The sequence below is a fragment of the Echeneis naucrates genome, chromosome 13 (genome assembly GCF_900963305.1).
Source record: "Echeneis naucrates chromosome 13, fEcheNa1.1, whole genome shotgun sequence".
NCBI lineage: Eukaryota > Metazoa > Chordata > Actinopteri > Carangiformes > Echeneidae > Echeneis > Echeneis naucrates.
Window position 1 is genome coordinate 24,931,207 of NC_042523.1, and position 17,129 is coordinate 24,948,335.

Below are 17,129 nucleotides of genomic sequence, written 5' to 3' on the forward strand. Positions count from 1 at the left end.
ATCTGCAGTGAGCGGGGCCACATCTCTCCAGTCTCACTGGGATGACTGAAGCGCAGAGGCGGCTTCTCTCTCTCCGAGCCAAAGCTCTCCGTCCGCGGCGCCGCCTGCACTGAAGGAGCCGGCGGAGGAACTCCGGGAAGCCGGCAGAAGGCTCCTTTCTTCGGCCCGAAGAGGCTCCGAGGCGACGCCGCTGCCGAGGCGCGGACCTACTGCGGAGGAAATACACTAAATATCCCGTATTTCACTTGGTTTCTGTGGATGCACCGATGAGAGATCCAGTTTTTACGGGGACTGCAATGGCTTATCACCCTTTCCACGCACACCGGCCGACCGACTTCCCCATGTCCGCCTTCCTGGCGGCCGCGCAGCCGTCCTTCTTCCCGGCGCTGAGCCTCCCTCCCGGGGCGCTCACCAAGCCCATCCCGGATCACAGCCTGGCCGGGGCGGCGGAGGCTGGGCTCCACCCGGCCCTCAGCCACCATCAGGCGGCTCACCTCCGCAGCATGAAGAGCCTGGAGCCCGAGGAGGAGGTGGACGACGACCCCAAAGTCACACTGGAAGCCAAGGATCTCTGGGACCAGTTCCACAAACTGGGGACGGAGATGGTTATTACCAAGTCCGGAAGGTAAGAGCCGACCCCGGACACACTCTGCCCCGCAGACCGGAGCCGGTCTCCCGGGAGCAGACACGGATCCACGGTACCGAGCGGCCTGTCGGATTTCAGCCCGTTTCACCTTTTTCACAAAAACGGGCCGGCGGGGAGCCTCCGAGCTGGAGCCCGATTTCAGTTTAAAGAGTTTATTGTGAAATATCGGTGACACATTTCCGGGCTGCTCGGATTTGGGGGGATATTTTGGAGACCCGGACCTGAACCTGGATCCGGGTTTTATCTGCGGGCTCCTGGTTTTTATAAACAGGCTGTCACTTCAAAAAGCAGGAACGTGAAGTGGTTTGGTCATGAATACACACACACACACACACACACACACACACACACACTCTGGGAGGTTTGTCTAATTCTGGACAAACACGATAAAAACAGTAAGAATATTAATCAGAATAAAATCCGGCCTCGGGATTTTTCCTCCGCTGTTTTTTGCGTCTTTTGTCGGACTGTGTCGGCTGCTGTTGTGTTGCGGTTGTGTTGACTCCCTGTGTGTGTCCGTCTCTGTCCCTGTAGGAGGATGTTCCCGCCGTTCAAAGTCAGAATTAACGGCCTGGACAAAAAGGCCAAGTACATCCTGCTGATGGACATCGTGGCGGCCGACGACTGCCGCTACAAGTTCCACAACTCCCGCTGGATGGTGGCCGGGAAGGCCGATCCCGAGATGCCCAAGAGGATGTACATCCACCCGGACAGCCCGGCCACCGGGGAGCAGTGGATGGCCAAGCCCGTGGCCTTCCACAAGCTGAAGCTGACCAACAACATCTCCGACAAACACGGATTTGTGAGTACACAGGACAGGTTGATCCACCTCAGGGGGCTTATGTTGAATTTTATCAGTCTGAATCCAAAGATCCAGAACCAGGTCCGGGCCTGCAGACTGGACCTCCCCGAACCCGGACCCGCCCACCCCCTCCCCTCAAAAAAAAAAAAAAAAAAAAAAGTAGTAAGGTTTTATTAGAAATAAAGCGAATAAAATTAAATAAAAATAAACATCAGATCTGAGCTGGATGGAGGAAAACTGGTCTGACATCAAAACCGGGTCAGACAGAAAAGAGGCTGAAAATCCACCAGCAGACAATAAAACTTCATATGTCCTTTATATTATTTTATATCACAGTACTGTGCAGTATATTATAATATAAACGACAGTCACTTTAATTATGTGTGTTTGTTTATATTGCTGCACCGTCTTTGATTTAATCTCAATTTTTTACGTGTATTTTTATTCAATTCATCTGAATTTTATACTCTTTATTTAACATGAGATGTTATTTTTTTTTATCAGTAAATGATAAATCTGTGCTGAAGATGATTTAACCTCTGTGACTGGGAACAAATACAACATTTACATGTCACTGTAAATCATCTTTAACACACACAGCAGTCTGTTTACATCTGTTTTTAAAAAGGCCTGAAAATATCAACAATTAATGGAATGGAATTTATATTTTATTTAGATATTTTTAAAGACATATTTAATTTCATTTAAAATCAATCTAAAGAAAAACTGTACATTTTATAAATTGTGACATAATAATGTTAAAGTGTGTCAGGCTGTGTGTGTGTGTGTGTGTGTGTAATAAGTGAAACAGTAGAAACGCGTATTTTTGTTTTGGATGAAACTGAATTAGATCAGATGTATTTTCTGTGACATCATGTGTGGCCCGGTCCGGTTTTTCCCTTTTCGTCCTGCTCTAATTACAGACAGAGCTGCGCTGATTATAACACAAAGATTATAACACAATAATTATAACACACCGAGTGTAACAGCGTCAGTAACATCACGCACCAGGTTCAACGCGGAGAAAAAAGGTCGGACTCCTAACGCCCTGTGTGTGTCTGTTGTGTTGCTGTGTTGTTGCAGACCATCCTGAACTCCATGCATAAGTACCAGCCCCGGTTCCACATCGTCCGGGCCAACGACATCCTGAAGCTGCCCTACAGCACCTTCCGGACCTACGTCTTCCCCGAGACCGAGTTCGTGGCTGTGACCGCGTACCAGAACGACAAGGTGACACACAACAGACACACAAACACACTACAGCTGCTATACTTTCAAAATAAATGTCCTAACAGCCCCCCCCCGCCCCGGAGCCTTAATCTGATTTTTTAGGTCGCCTAATTTCCCTGCAGGACTCACTCCCATGTCCCACTTGTGTGTTTTTTTTAATTGCTGTTTTGCTCAGGTTGTGTGTGTGTGTGTGTGTGTGTGTGTGTGTGTTCAGACCTGCAGTCAGTGTGCTGGTTGTGTGTCTGAACAGTCAGTTTGGTTTTCTGGATATTTCTGTTTTTATTTATGAATCAGATTTTTGTCAGTTTTTTCAGTATTTTTCTGTCAGAGTTAAACTGGTGTCCTGGTGGGGGGGTTGTTGTAAAGGTTTATGTCAAAGAGTCACAATGGATTACAGGACGTTTAAAGGGGCTTTTAAAGGGGCTGCCCCCCCACCCTCAGGCGGTGAAGATGCTTTTTATTTATCAGACCCCCCCTCCATGCGGGGCCGTGCGTGGAGACGCCGCACCGGGCTGCTCCACATCGGGACAGGCCAGAGATCCAAACCGCATTATTAATTATTGATGTGATCATCTGCTCCGGTGCTGCCCACCCCCCCACCCCCCCACCCCTTCTCTGTTGGGGGGGTCCTTTTGCGGCCCCGCACTCAAAAATGACGGGCACAATTTCCCTCCAGGGGCCAATGAGAATAAAATAAAGCTTTTTATTAATAATGCAAATCCTCCCGACATGTTTCTGAGTGTTCACCACATGTGGACCACAAAGTCCGGTCCGGTCCGGTCCGGTCTGACGTGAAGTGTGTTCGTGTTCACAGATCACTCAGCTGAAGATCGACAATAATCCGTTTGCGAAAGGATTCAGAGACACCGGGAACGGGAGGCGGGAGAAAAGGTGACCGCTGTGACGTCACACCACCGTTATTGTCGTTGTCCTTATAATTATTATTATTATTATTATTGTTATTGTTGTTGTTGTTGTTATCACTGTCATCAGTCTGACTAATGGGGCGGGCTGGCTGTGCAGGAAGCAGCTCACCATGCCGTCCCTCCGGATGTATGAGGACCAGTGTAAAGCGGACCGGGAGGGTGCGGACTCGGACGCGTCCTCCAGTGAAGCTCCGGCCGGCAGAGACGCCGTCCACTCCCCGCTGGGAGCCGGATCCAGCCCGCTGAGGTTCAGCAGACCAGGCCGAGGTGAGTCCGCTGATTTTAGAGAAAATACAGCTCAGCTGGAGGTGTTTTATTTATTCAGCCTGATTTTTGTCTCTTCTGTGATTCATTTTAAAATATATCATAAATATTTTATTAATTGAAAGAAATCATATCAGTGGAATTAATTCAAGCTCAGTCACTGACATGTTTCACTGTTCAACATGAAAACATTGTTTTCTATATTAAATCTAATTTGGACCATTTTCAGTCACATTGAAATCTAACAAAGAGTTCAGGTTTACTGTCCCATATGAATGAATCCATTTTTAGGGTTGATGTGATTTTGGTCATTATTAAGTTTGACGTAGTGTTTTCTGTCTTTTACTTCATCAAACTCATTTATTTGTAAGACTGGATTTATTTTTATCTGCTGTTTGGAGGATATTGTTTAACTGCTCTGAAAATAAAAAACAAAGAGGTCAGCTGTGTAAATGTGTGTTTGTGCTGACGGTCAAAACGTTCCTTCCTGTGTTGCAGAAGAGAAAACGTGCACTGACAGTGAACAGGAGCTGGAGCACCAGGACGACCACTGCACCGCCTCCAACAGTCCGGGGCCAGAACCCGTGTCCCCCTTCAGCTCCAGGTGTGAGGACCGGATCCGCGACAGGCCCGGTGCCGAGAAGAAGGACGAGTCCATATTCAGCATAAGGAACCTGGAGAAGGACAAGGCCGAGAGCCGGCACAGGAAGGACGCCACGGACGCACTGACAAAGGACTCAGAGTCCGGGGGCATCAGCGCCACTAAGGACGCCTTCTCCCCCCTCATGGTCCAGACGGAGAGCCCCTCACACTTCAGCCCGGGACACTTACAAAGCCTGGCTCTGTCCGGGCTGCACAGTCAGCAGTTCTTTAACCCCCTGAACGCCGGATCGCCGCTGTTGTTTCACCCCGGGCAGTTTGCCATGGCCCCCGGAGCCTTTTCTGCCATGGGCATGGGGCATCTGTTGGCCTCTGTATCGGGGGCGGGCAGCCTGGAGAACGGTAGCCTCTCCACCCAGGGCACGGCAGGAACCCCCAGCCCCTTCCCCTTCCATCTGTCCCAGCACATGCTCGCCTCTCAGGTAAGGACGCTCACCTGTCGGGTTTTAGAGACCAGGACCTGAACTGTCGCAGCAGAATCAGGGTTAGATTTAAACTGAGCCGTTTGTGTAAATTGAATTGTTTTGTCTGACTCTGATTCTGTCCTCTGTCCCGGTCCAGGGCATCCCGATGCCGCCGTTCGGAGGCCTCTTCTCGTATCCTTACACCTACATGGCGGCGGCGGCGGCGGCAGCCTCGGCCTCGGCCCTCCCCACCACCAGCACCTCCAGCCCCCTGTCCAGGAACCCCTTCCTGGGTTCGTCCCGGCCTCGGCTCCGCTTTAACCCCTACCAGCTGCCGGTGTCGCTGCCTCAGAGCTCCAGTCTGCTCACCACCGGCCTGCCCTCCGGCCTCAACCCGGGCTCCGAGTCCTCCAAACCGGGCAGCAGGGAGGCCAGTCCGGCCCCGGAGCACCACAGCAACCACAAGTCAGGAGGGTCGAGCGGGAGGGCCCCGTCTCCAAAGACCTCCATCAAGGACTCGGTGAACGAGCTGCAGAGCATCCAGAGACTGGTGAGCGGCCTGGAGGGCCAGAGGGAGCCCCCCTCCCCGACCGCAGACTCTCCCAAGTGATGAAGACTCTCCAGGACCAGGTCTTGACTTGAACACCAGAGGACTCAACGTGCAAATGTCCTGTACAGCACATCACAGATTGGGACAAGGGTCCCCACCTTCAAGGCTGGTGGACGCTCTTAAGAAATATTTTTTTGGAACAAAGCTGCAGATTGAAACAGAAATTTAGTCCAAATAATGAAATTGAACCGTTGAAAAGTGAAGAGAGTCTGAAGTCCTGCAGAGACCAGAAGTCCCTCAGACAGCAGGTGGAACCTTCTGCAGTCTCTCAGTTCTTCACTAATTATCAATCAAATGTTCACGGAGGAAAAAAGAAATACAAGAAATAATAATCCTTTAAATATATATTATTTAAATAGTTCACATGGAGCTTTTCCACAAACTGTATCAGAGGTGGACCAGCACTGGGCCCAGAAATCCGTCTAACCCGCCTGCGGCTCCGCACACTACGGATCCAGGTCCTGGTTCTGATCCCTGAGCAGGATCTTCCTCCTGCAGGTCTCAAGCTGCGTCCAAAAACTTTGGTTTTTGTTGTTTCCTGATGATTTCAGGGCGGAAGCTGAAGGTCCGTCATCATTTCAGCCAGAAAAACCTTTCTGAATATTTATGTAATTAAAAATAAAAACAATCTGTAAATAAAGCTAAGATCCAAGAATATGCAATTGGTATTAATTTATTCAAGGCTGTATATTATTAGCGTGTATATATTTCGAATTTAACGTTGCTTTTTTCCTCCCCTTCCTGCTCCATCACCTCCAACTGTAAATTAAAAAGCTCTTTAGCTGGTTTGACAAACTGTACGAAGCGTCGCTGTTTTTTAGGAAACGTGTTTGATTCCGAACTCACCGACTGTCAGAGGAGCCGAGGCCGAACCCGGAGCTGCTCTCAGGTCCTTCCTCCGGCTGCCGCTCACCTGAAATATATCAGAACATATTTAAAGACAAACTTCTTTATGCTGGTTGTCCGGGTATTTTTTTTTTTTTTTTTTTTTTTTTGGATTGTCTCACAATTTCAATAAAAAATCGTTGTGCTGAAAAACTAAAAGGCGTTTGATGATGATTATTATTATTATTACTATTATTATTGTTATTATGACTATTATTATTATTGTTGTTGTTGTTATTACTGTTTAATTCTTCAAAATCAACCGTATAGATTTAGAGCCTTTCTATGAACACACACACACACACACACACACACACACACACACACACACACACGGGGCAGCAGCGCCCTCTGTCGGACAACGTTCCTTAAAGAAAATGTTGTTTTAATTCACGTTATTGAAAATATATTAAAATCTTTTGGTGTCGTTTGTGGCTCAAACTGTTTGCATGAAGCTTCATTGTCTGAGCAGAACACAAAGAAAAGTGTGACGTTGTGTTGACAGTTGTGTGTACACGTCAGCTGTGTGTGTTTGTCGGTGTTGGCGGGTCCGGGTCTATTCTGAGCCGGTTTCCGTCACTATTGTGTGTTTGTGTGTATTTTTAGAGGGACCTCAGTATTGATAGGAAGCGCTTTCTCTGCAGCCCGGAGCTGGTCTGGACTCTGGACTGGACTCTGGTCCGGACTCCGGACTGTTCTGGACCGATCTGGACCAGACTCTGGTCTGACCTCCGGTCCAGACTCCTGACTGGACTCTGGTCCAGCCTCTGGTCTGGACTCCGGCCTGGACTCCGGTCCAGACTCCGGACTGTTCTGGACCGATCTGGACCAGACTTCAACTGAAGCGTTTTGGTCGTTGTTGTTGTTTTAACCTGCCATGTGACGTCACGTGGCCCGGTCAGAATTTACGCTTTCCATTGGCTGTAAAATGTGAATTAATTTGTTTTGGGGTAAAATGTGTGTTTGTGTGTGTCTCAGTTTAAAGGGTTAAGGGGGGAGGACGGGGGGGGGCAGCAGCAGACAGCCTTTTGTCCGGGACCCGGCGCCTGTCGCCTGCCTGCCGGCCTCGGCCTCCTCACCGTCCCGCTTCCTAATTAGAGCCCCCTCCTTCTTCCTTTCTTTCTGCAGCATTAATCACAGACCCTCCGTCCTTCTGGGGGCCTCGGTTGGCCCCCGTTATCTTCATTAACAGCAGCAGCTCGACCTCCCGCTCCGGGACAGAAAAGTATTTGTCCGAATCAATCAGTCGATGTCTGATCAATAATCTCCCGCCGAGGCCTCGCGGATCAGAACTAACTGCTGCTGACGGAGAGTGGCGGGAAAAGGCCCAGATTATTCACAACTCTGGGAGATCCCACCGGGAAGTCCCAGGCCCTGCAGCACAGACGTGAGCCTGAGATTTCGATTTCTTTATATTTAGACTAAAATATCATCATTTACTTTGATAATAAATCACATCATAAAAACTGTTAATTGTTACTCAATAAAACTATAATAATAAATGAACAGCAACATGAGAATTATCAGTCACATTTACATTTATTCAATATTTACTGCCAGTATTTGTAGAAATATTATGGTATTATGCAGAAACATTTGAACAGTTTCTAAAGCTTTAATTCTATTGTTTTATTATAATTCTTAGTAAAATCATCAATATTGAATTTTCAATAATTCATAATTTAGATGTAAATGAATTAAAGAATAAATTGTTATGAGGTGAACACACATTCTAACGTCCTCATTTGATTTTCATGTTACGTTAAAAGTATTTCTATAAAATGTGAAGTGAGTTTGATTATGATGAAATAAAGATCTGAGGGCGGGGCCTCCTGACACCTGTATGGTGCAGGGGTCTGAAGGTGACCCCCCCACAGAGCAGGCAGCTCATTGGCTGCTCGGGTCATCAGTAGGAGGAGCCAATCACAGGCCTCTGTTCTCCTCCATGAGCAGAAGAGGAAACACAAAGTGTCAACCAGTGACACACAAACGACAACACATCCATTTAGACCAATCAGGAGTCACCAGAGCTGTGACTGACACCTGTATACAGCCAGAGGAGGCGTGGCCTCCTGACCAATCAGATGTTAGATCAAGAAGGTGACACGTTTCTGCGGCTGTTGTGTAAAACTGTCACATTCAGATTCCTGCGGTGTGTTCAGGAGCAACACATGCAACAAGTCCCACTGTGTGTGTGTGTGTGTGTGTGTGTGTGTGTCCTACTTGTGGACCGTGTGCAGCGTGTCGGCCCGTCGCCCCCTCCTGGAGGGTTTCTTCATCATCCATCTGAGGGACTCTGACACCTGAAGACTGACAGTTAACACACTTTAAAGTTACACTTTTAAAGGAACTGAACAGAATACAATATGACAGAATGTAACACAACATCTGGAGGTTTTTGTCCACACGTGTACTGTTTGTGTTATTCTCAATGTTATTTACAATTCAGCACGTTTTTTAATTTCTTTGGTTTTTTTAAGTCAGGGTCTGTAACAGCTGGCTCTTTTCCCAGCATGCACTGTAACTGTGACGTCCTGGTCAGGTTTCACATTTTAAATCAGGCTCCATTGTCACACAAACATCTGATCACAGTCACATTTATGAAGACAACCTCTTCACTGAAGCCTTATTAGTATTATTATGTTTATTATTTAGGTCGTTGTTGATGATATTATCTCCTGTTTGTTAAAGTTTCTGCATCATCAGCTTATTTCTCCTGCAGAGCTCCCTCCCACAGAAACAACCACTAGGTGGCACAAGTGTTCACTTCACAACGTTATCAATTATGTCAAATTTTGAACTGAACAATAAAGTTTTATTTGAATGAGAACAAAACGTTCATCGTCATCAGCCGAGTTACTGATAATGTCTCATGTTTATGATCTGATTATAATATCTGTATTATTATCATAATAATCTTTAAAATATAAAAATGTAAAAAGCTGTGAAGACATTCAGGTGAATAAAGATAAAAAAAATTATCAGAACAAACTGAAATCAATCTGACATCAACCAGAAAAATTTAAATTAAATATTGTTCGCTTTTGTTTTGACTAACAGCTTCTGATAAATAGATTTTAATTATGACTAAAATCTGAACTTTGGTTTTCATTCAGTTTTTAATTCTAGATCTCAGTTATATTGATGCTGCAGGTCCAGGATCAGGGCCCTCAGAGGACCAGGATCAGTACTCAGAGGACCGGGATCAGGACCAGGATCAGGAGTCTGAGAGGACCTGGATCAGGACTCAGAGGACCAGGATCAGGAGTCTGAGAGGACCAGAGACTGTGATCCTTCTGGAAAGGTCCATGTGACCCTCAGAGGACCGGGATCAAGGCCCCTCAGAGGACCTAGATCAGGACTCAGAGGACAAGGATCAGGAATCTGAGAGGGACATGGACCAGGACTCAGAGGGCCTGAATCAAGACCCTCAGAGGACCTGGATCAGGACTCAGAGGACCAGGATCAGGACCAGGATCAGGAGTCTGAGAGGACCTGGATCAGGACTCAGAGGACCGGGATCAGGACCCTCAGAGGCCCAGGATCAGGAGTCTGAGAGGACCTGGATCAGGACTCAGAGGACCGGGATCAGGAGTCTGAGAGGACCTGGATCAGGACTCAGAGGACCGGGATCAGGAGTCTGAGAGGACCAGAGACTGTGATCCTTCTGGAAAGGTCCATGTGGACCCTCAGAGGACCGGATCAAGGCCCCTCAGAGGCCTGGATCAGGACTCAGAGACCGGGATCAGGAGTCTGAGAGGACATGGATCAGGACTCAGAGGGCCTGAATCAAGACCCTCAGAGGACCTGGATCAGGACTCAGAGGACCAGGATCAGGACCAGGATCAGGAGTCTGAGAGGACCTGGATCAGGACTCAGAGGACCGGGATCAGGAGTCTGAGAGGAACCAGAGACTGTGATCCTTCTGGAAAGGTCCATGTGAGCAGACGTCGCGGCTGTCGCTGAGGCGAGAGGACTCAGAGTGAAGGTGGTTCGTCCTCTGGAGATCTGCTGCTCTCCACATAATTCACCAACTGAAAAAAGTGGTGGGAGGAGCCGCCATCTTGTGACTGCCCTGGTCACATCCGGAGCCTCCTTTGGAGAGGAGCTGATCCAAAGAACTGTACCAGGCTCCGGTCAGATAAACTCAGAGGCCACTCCCCTCCGCCAGCCTGACTCCAAGATGAACACAGGAGATTCACAAAGACTAACAACCTGGAGATGTTGAGCGAGATCCTGAGACTAAACCTCCAGGAAGATCTGGACTTGGACTCAGACCTCCTCCTTCTCAGTAAATGTTTTCCTGATGAATTTATGGTCTCAGTCTTCAATACAACATGTCCATTTTTTATATTACTCGAAGCACATAATGTAGCTTTATTATGTCTGAAACCGTTTGATAAAACAAAAAACCTTGATAAATGTTCCAATGCTCCAAAAATCACAGAAAACAGAGCAGCTCCAATTGTGACCTGCTGATTATTCCAGTATTTGCTCATCTGATCAGGCCCAATCAAATATCAGTCAGAACTTTCACTTTGACACGTTACAGTTTGTGGGATTCTGCTGTAGGACTTGTGACGAGTTTTTTATGAGGAAACATCTGTCAGTGTTTTTCTCCAGCAGGACAAAGATTTAGACTTCCAACACTCAGCCAATAAAAACTCAGAGGACGAAGACAAAAAACTGTGTCTCCATAAAAGCCCGAGTTCCCTCAACTTTAGTGAAATCTGAAACTAAAGCCAGCAGACTGGGGCTCGAGTGAACCCTCATGTGTGACGTGGACAGAGTCCAACGACAGGGGGAGTCCAGAATCTGTCAGACCAGAAGCAAAATGGCCCCAGACCTAAAATTTGAAGGTCACATTGTATGTTCATCGACAGCTGCCGATCAGAACACTGACGTCCACACTTTTATCTAAATCTGCTGTTTGTAAAGGCAGCAGGCCAGTCTGCACACTGAAACTGCCTCCGGTGGACCACGAGCTGGACTCAGGAGGAAGAAGAAAGGCGACTTTGGAGCCTCACTCATGGATGTCTGAGTGTTCGGGACTCAGCAGGTCCCAGTGTCTGCCCTGTCACATGTTCAGGGATCATGGGGAACTGGAGGAGCTGGGGAGTGGTTGTGTGTGGCGTGTAAGTTTAGACTATGGGTTTGACCAGCTCTTGAACCGAGCAGCACATGACGTCCACGTACGTCCAGCGAAGCAGCTTCTGAAGTCCCACTGAAATCAGCAATTGACCCCGACACTAATATCATCAGGCTGCACTGCAGATTAAACGGTCCCAGTGCAAACATGGAGCCACTTCAAAGGGCCCAGGGCCAAAAAACAAGGGGCATGACACTGGGGGGTCGGGGGGCAGGTTTATGGGGCTTCTGCTTTTAAACCAGTTCAGTTTCTGCTGCTTCAGTTAGAACGTCTTACTTCACTTCGAAGCCACAACAGAACCAACTGTCCAACTGTAAACACGCAGGACAACATCTTTTCTTCTTCATGTGTGAGAAAGACAAAGAAAAAGAATCCGCTGTAGGTTGAAAAAATAAAATTACAAAATAGTCAGACCTTATTTAACTAAGTGTAATTTCACAACACCCTGATGTCATAATTACCTCAAACACAGAAGGATCTTATAAAAAAATATTAGAAATGACCATATAATGATCATGTGAGGGAGTCATGAGTGTATAAATTTACACTGTAAAAAACATTTTTTGGTTCATTTGAACTCATATGGTCCTGAACGATGAAAAACATGAAGTTATTGTTTTTTGTTATTTGTCCACAATGGTCTGGTCCTTCAAAGACACGATCTGGTCTGTGGAGGAGTTTTGGTTTGTGTCTCCAGCTGTTCCCGCTCCAACAGTCGTCCTGTTACCTGAAACCAAACATTGACATTTAACTGTTGATCCTTTTTTGTACCGTTGTATTTTCATCACTGGAACACGATGAATCATGGGATATGGTGGACCACGAAGCAACCAGCTTGTTTCAGCTGCACCTTACATACTAAATACTTACCTGTACATACTGCACTGTTTGTATTTTGACATATTTACACAATTTTTATTTATCCCGTACTTTGTGCTTTAGTGTTTGTTTGACTTGATTTTTTACGTTACAACTCTTCAGTGTGTACATATTTGTTTCAATTCTGGAGAACCGATAAACAACATTTTCAAGGATTTCTTATTCTGATTGTTTCAGGGTCACATTTGAAGAAACCTTCAGATGCAGCTTCTGATGGATGATCACGAAAGGCGCTTTAATAGTTTCAACAAAAACAGAAATGTTGCTACAAATAAAAGAAGTTTTTCTCTTAAACAATGAAAAAGTGCATTTCAATAGAACCGCCACTGAGGAAGTCCAGAGACAGGAAACAGGAAACACAAAATAAAGAGACATGGTTGTCATTGGTCCTTTAAAAGGAAACCACCCAGTCCATCACAGTCTGAGACAGACAGGACAGAATTTCGTCTTCAGTACTTTGATCTGTGGATCCATCTGAATGTCAGATGAACGTTTCTGCTAAAGAAACAACATGCAGCAGCACAAGAAGAGCCTGATCTGAACCAGAGATGTGTCCTCCCTGTCCTGGACTGTCTCATGTCTTCAGGGACAGTTCGGAGTCTCCAGCCTGTTAGAGGTGTCAACGCAGGACCAACCACTGCGGTCGAGACGTCCGTTGGAGTTGAGCTCACTGTTAAAGACGTCTTTTTGATGTTGGTGATTTAACCTGAGGTCTGCATTCCTCCGTGTTCCATCAGAGCTTCAGGTGAACTGCTCCAGATGGATGTGAACACTCATTAACACACGGAGAATAAAATGAAGGTCCGATGATGTTTGTCAGAAGCTAGCGATGATTTAAATGGCTGATTATGACGTTCAGGAGGACACACTCAGCCGAGCTCTGACGCCACCGAACCGCTGCGTCTCACACAAACCACAGCTCTTCCTTTAATTGGCCGCAGGAGATTAAGGGTGGGATGTGATGTGACCGCGTCGCTCAGTCGCTCTACATAATGAACACATGCTCCCCCAACATGGCAACACCATGCATGGAGCTGAGCTTCTGACCAATCAGAAACAGCGTCTACCCACCACAGGGTGAGCGTTTCCTCAAAGTACAGGCCTTTCCCACTGAACCGGATCAGACACAGGAATGTCTGAACCTTTTTAAAACACAACTCAGGAAGTTCAATTACACTTACAGAAAACACGTTACATTTTCTACAAACAGGAACTCATTTGGAGCGAAGATCCTGATTCAGGTCCAGGTCTGCCGAGACGACCAGCTTCCTCTGGACCTTTGAACTGGATCATCAAACACAGATGAGAAGACCCACGAATCATAAAGAGGAAACCATCACGGCAGCCGAGACGGCAGGCTATGTGTCGATAAACTCATGAATATCTTCCCAAGTGTTGCCCTACAAGACCAGGACCAAGATCAGGACTAGAATCAGGACCAGGACCAGGACCAGGACCCACACTGTCTCTCAGTGACAAAAATCTGGTGCAGCGGTTCAGTTAAAATCAGGTCGAAGCATTTTCACACGAACATTTTGAAACAATGAAATGGAAACAAGAGTGAAAAAACGGAAACGGAAAAGTTTAAACAAATAAAACAAAACTGAAGATTTCAGGGTCAAAATGAGAGGCCTGCTTTTCACTGAATGAAATCAAATGAACATCCCCTGCTACACGTGACCTGTAGATGTAGATCCACCTCATCATATGAAAGCATTAATAATGATAATTGTGCCAAAGCACAGTGTTGGATGTCTCAGGGTACTTCCTTTACAGACACTACACTTATTACATATATGGAACAAACTGCACAAGGTGAAGCACAATCTGTGAGTTTGCATCAAATAAACGCATTTTATATTTGTGTTTTCTATTTGCTTTTTATTTGTCAAGTTAAAAGTTTTTTAAGTTTGATGTGTCAGTTAACTGAAGGTCAAACTGAACATAGTGAAATACTGTGACGATCAATGTGATCAAAAATCAGCCGGTGAAAGGAACAAAAGGATCACTCATCTGCAGTATAGTGACTGTAGCTGTAAAAACAGATAATATCACCTGATGATGACGGTGAATGTGCTGACCGTCACTGTGGTCACCCTGATGACGCCGCCTTCGTCTGGACGCACACTCGTAACACAACACACAGCTGAGGGTGAACAACAGGACACGCAAACTGAGGAACCATCAATGAGTTCAGTCAGACCAGACCTGATATGAGTCTGTGCTGTGCCCCCCCCCCCAGGTCTGAGGGGCTCTCCAGACCTAAGGGGCCCTGAAGGGGGGACACACGAATCACCACCTTATCTGTGACATACCAACCACTGAGAGCACCACGTGGGCCAAGACAACCAAAACTTTCCAATCACTGATTAGAATGAAGCCATGTGGCGATAGAGGGAAGGGTGGGGGGGGTCTTGGGGGTCATGGGGGGGCTGACACTGTATTCAGCTAATAAGAGAGGAGCTTCAGCTGACGCCATTTTGACTGCAGAGGAAATAAGGAGAGACACAGACACTGAGAGAAAGAAATGTGGTGCTGTCCATTAGCCAAACCCCCCACAGCCCCATCCCTCCCTGACCCCCCCACCATTCCTGCAAATTACAGCAGAAAATATTCTGACAGGAAGAGAAGAGGCCAGACCCCCCCAAACCCCACCGTCGACACCAACAGCTTCACTCCAAATGCTTCGAAGACGAAGCAGCTCTTCATCATGTTATCACCGAGGAAGACGAAATCCAAACGATGACAAAGAGTCCGAGCACTTTACGAATAAAAACAGATGAACCTGCCACTTCATAAACGTTTATAAAAATCACATTAATTCAATCCAAAGAAAAAGTCCAGATTCAATATTCAGTCACTAACATGCTGCTGAAATTAGGTTTGGATTTAACACAAAATTTAAGATTAAAAAAGAAATTTTAAAACTTTAAAATTATATTGGTCGTAAAATATCCAATTTTCAACAGGTAAAAACAAACAGGCCTGTTTTTACAGAACTTATTAATTCACTGCAAACAAATATTATTATCAAAACTGTTTTTAGAATTGAATCTCCAGACTCCATAGAAAAGTTAAGTGTTTTTCATATAAAACTAAAGCAGAGTCTCCCTGAACCTGAACCTCCTGAGCTCCAGCAGCAAATATTAGAAATCAACTTTAGTGACGTGTTGTAGGTTTATGGTTTCTAACTGACACTGCAGGTGTGTTCATTCACACATAAATACAGTCTAATATCTAATCATAATAATCTGTTCATTTAAAAGAACACAGTCCGTCTGCGTCCGCTGACTGAATGGAGAATCAGCTTGGTGTCAGGCTGCTGCAGCTGAAGCCTCCTCCTGCCACCACCACGTGACGGGGGGAGTGTGTGGACGTTCGATTCCCCTTCACAACTTCTGCTCAATTTCTGCAGCTACATATAAAAAAGGCCTAAGTTTTTTTATTGCAGCAGAAGCTCAGAGAGGTTCCACGGTGAGGACGGAGCTCAGAGGTCAGGAGGTAAGAGGCTCAGGGCCAAATCGCTGCTTCCTTCAGGTTTGAATCCAAACAGCTCGTTTTTCTGTGGAGCCAGGTCAAAGAGGAAAATTCATTTAGGTTCTAAACATAAAACTCTTTGCTGATACAAATGTTTATTTGCAGCCCCCCATCACAGCTGCTACATGTGAGTGACTCTGGAGCAGAAGGCTCTAAACAGTCCAGGATTAATTATGTTTCAGCTAATTGGTCTCATTGTCTAATTGGTTCTGACGGAATCAGGGCGTCAACTAAGATCTGCTGTGTGTTGATTTAAACAACGAAGTGAACAGTGAAGCAGACCGGACACACACAGACACACACAGACACACACTCGGTGACAAACGGCGGCCTTGTCACCAGCAGACCTGAAACTCGCTGTTAGCTGATTTATTCTCCGCAGATTCACGCTTCATTTACCGCAAAACCACAACTGAGCGTGTTTCAGCTGAGACTGCGTCCGAGTGTGTGTCGTTTCTGTACACACACACACATTGTGGATTTTACCATTACAATAAATAATATCAGTGTTTCCAGTTCCGGATCCGCTGGACCCCGACAGGCCCCGACAGGCCCCGAGAACCAGGATTGTGTTAAAAACGGATCCAGATCAACTGAAGAGAAGGACGCTGAGTTCGGACAAAACAAAGAACCATTAATAATTTAGAATAATTATTATGACGTAACTGTAAACTGTCAGATATAAAGCGACCGAAGGTCCATCAAAAAGACCCGGATCCAGATCCTGGTCCGGCCTGGGTGAGACCGAATCAAACTTTATCAAAAAAAAAAAAAAAAAGTTGGTCTGATTCTCGGGATAAGTGACGTCATAGCGTGTTTTTTTTTTAAGGTGACCAATCATCAAACGTGAAGCAGCCACAAAATCTAAAATCAATAATTTATTATTAATGTAACTATAACAAAGCTTCTTTGTTTCACTGAGCGGTCTATCAGATACAGGTGATTATTGGTTATTGATCATGATGATGTGTTTACGGCTGTACTGCTGGAAGTGTCATGATGCGTTCAGGTGCCTGCCGGGTCTGTGAGGGCCCGAAGCTGCAGCACGACCCGCCGTGGAGCCGCAGCTCTGGGGCCGCCCCGGTGAGGAGCCGGGGGACGGATCATCCTCCCGCTGCTTCACACATCAGCTGTGTG

The 17,129-nt window shown here is 46.4% G+C and overlaps 1 protein-coding gene across 1 annotated transcript; it reads left to right on the top strand.

Moving 5' to 3' along the window:
• Positions 1 to 132: 132 nt before the first annotated feature.
• Positions 133 to 5,542, top strand: LOC115053594 (T-box transcription factor TBX2b-like). The gene is made up of 7 exons (XM_029518421.1): positions 133 to 625; positions 1,181 to 1,448; positions 2,532 to 2,678; positions 3,493 to 3,569; positions 3,702 to 3,871; positions 4,367 to 4,950; positions 5,090 to 5,542. Exons 1-7 carry the CDS (start codon positions 267 to 269, stop codon positions 5,540 to 5,542), a joined length of 2,058 nt encoding a protein of 685 aa, XP_029374281.1. The 5' UTR covers positions 133 to 266.
• The last annotated feature ends 11,587 nt before the right edge of the window (positions 5,543 to 17,129 follow it).

What these genes read in the sequence shown, in the direction of transcription:
- LOC115053594 (XM_029518421.1), top strand. Translation starts at nt 267, where the DNA reads ATGAGAGATCCAGTTTTTACGGGGACTGCAATGGCTTATCACCCTTTC. An exon ending in TCTCCGACAAACACGGATTT is followed by an intron (nt 1,449 to 2,531) that starts GTGAGTACACAG and finishes GTGTTGTTGCAG; the next exon opens with ACCATCCTGAACTCCATGCA. An exon ending in AACGGGAGGCGGGAGAAAAG is followed by an intron (nt 3,570 to 3,701) that starts GTGACCGCTGTG and finishes CTGGCTGTGCAG; the next exon opens with GAAGCAGCTCACCATGCCGT.